At 35.0% G+C, this 1988-nt stretch overlaps 1 protein-coding gene across 1 annotated transcript; it reads right to left on the bottom strand.

The window, feature by feature from the left end:
• Window positions 1–408: 408 nt before the first annotated feature.
• On the bottom strand, window positions 409–846 carry LOC148871723 (uncharacterized). The gene has a single exon (XM_088970052.1). It carries the CDS (start codon window positions 844–846, stop codon window positions 409–411), a length of 438 nt encoding a protein of 145 aa, XP_088826178.1.
• Window positions 847–1988: the final 1142 nt, after the last annotated feature.

Below are 1988 nucleotides of genomic sequence, written 5' to 3' on the forward strand. Positions count from 1 at the left end.
GTGCTTTCACAAAAGTACTTTCATAAAAGTGCCTTCATAAAAGTACTTTCATAAAAGTGCTTTCATAAAAGTGCTTTCATAAAAGTACTTTTGTAAAAGTACTTTTATAAAAGTGCTTTTTGTAAAAGTGCTTTCATAAGGTATATTTTGAAAATTTGAAAGAAAATGAAGGGGCAAAATAGTCACAAATGCTTATTTAAGTGCTTATTGGAGAAAAAAACTATCAAATGCCCAATATTAAATAAGTGCTTATTTTTTTAAATAAGCACTTGAAAAGTTGAATGCCAAATGCAAATAAATGCTTATTCGAATAAACACTTGTTAAGCACTTATTCAATAAACACTTATTTTTAACATAAGCACTCCCAAACATGGCCTGACATATAAACAATGGACATCTTTGACATATTACTTGACAACATTAGCCAACGTTGGCTGCACTATATCAGCAAATGTTCTAAGACAGACATTGTTGAGTTTCTTTGTGATCCCACGTATTGCACTAAGCCTGTTATCATGGAAGAACTGAAGAGATATATCTTGCTTCATAAGGCCAAGTGTACATGGGATACAATTGTTTGTCGGGGGGGGTGGACTACTGTCGCTTGTGATACAATTCAAGCAGATCAAGGCCTCATCAGCCAGTGCCTTCACCAACGAGTCAGGTAATGACAGCATCTTATGAATGATGTTGGGATAGCCGACGTCCTCAAGCCACATCCATAGAGCAATAACTTGCATAGATGTACTTATATCTCTCCGCAATTTTATAACCAGTCGAGAATAAAGTTCCCGATCAATTGAATGAAAGGATCTGAGCTCTTCAATCGTCACTGGGGAATCCATACTGAGTGGTTGCAACGGAACCTATGTAGTATCAGAAAGGCGGCAGTGTTTCAATGAACAGAAACATTCATATTTAAATTACATTAAAGACATAACAATAAGAAATATATCCTAATTCTCACCTCTTGCAATTTTGACCTGGCGGTTTTTTGGAAAATATTTATTCGTGTTCTTTTATTTTTCAGATAAATACTGTTCTAACTATAAAAGAATCATTATAAAAAGACGCAATTTTGTTCCGTTCAAGTGTTGATAATTTTCCTCAAGGTGAGAAAGTTATTTATCCACCTGAAAGATGAATACTCGAGGAAAAAAATTTTTTATAGGACACACATAAATATGAAAAAAGAATATGAATATCCTGATCAATGGGAACCAAAATCCCAAAATCCCCTCAAAATCTGAAAAAACGAATGGACCCTTTATGTTATTTCCAAATACAAATCCTCGATGTTTATATATTTAGTAATCAAACTTTGTATGGGAAACAACCAGTACTATGAATGTACAAAATCATGCCATCTATCAACAACAAGAATTCCAGTAATTTATCTGATTTCCAAATACAAATCCTCGATGTTTTCACAGGGACAGAAACTAATGCAAGATAAAGAGAAGCTGGGAAAGGTAATTACTTCTTTTGGGTAACAGTCCCAGAAGCACAAGATCCAAATAAAAGCTCTTTGGGTTTCTTCACCGCAACCAAATCTAAGCCTGAGTGACTTACTGCCTGCCTCTAGTAACTCCGGCCCCTCCTCTCTCCTCCAGCCTTAAGAAGAGCTCTCTGAACTGCAGTCGTCTCCATTCCTTACTCTGATTAACTATTTATAAACTAAGTTATTGAACTCAATAACTTCAAAACATATCAACTTTTTAATGTCATGCTTATCAATACAGCGTGGAGAATTTAATGTCTAGAAAGTAAAGATTGGTATTCCTGCATTCCTTCCAAGTTTTGAATATCCTTGTATGGAAAGATTTTATTACCGTTAACTTCTTCGAGAAAAGTTTTGAAAATCCAACCTCATATTGGCTCTAGTCTATGCAAATTGACCTTGTCGAGGGAAAAAAGCGGCCAGTTCCAGTGTTGTTGAACTCCCAAGTCGAAACCACAAACATCAAATAAGTACAAAATTGATGCT

This window comes from Nelumbo lutea, chromosome 2 (genome assembly GCF_056320005.1).
Source record: "Nelumbo lutea isolate HS-2025 chromosome 2, American lotus-T2T, whole genome shotgun sequence".
NCBI lineage: Eukaryota > Viridiplantae > Streptophyta > Magnoliopsida > Proteales > Nelumbonaceae > Nelumbo > Nelumbo lutea.

Coding starts and splice junctions, on each gene's coding strand:
- LOC148871723 (XM_088970052.1), bottom strand. CDS start 846: ATGGATTCCCCAGTGACGATTGAAGAGCTCAGATCCTTTCATTCAATT.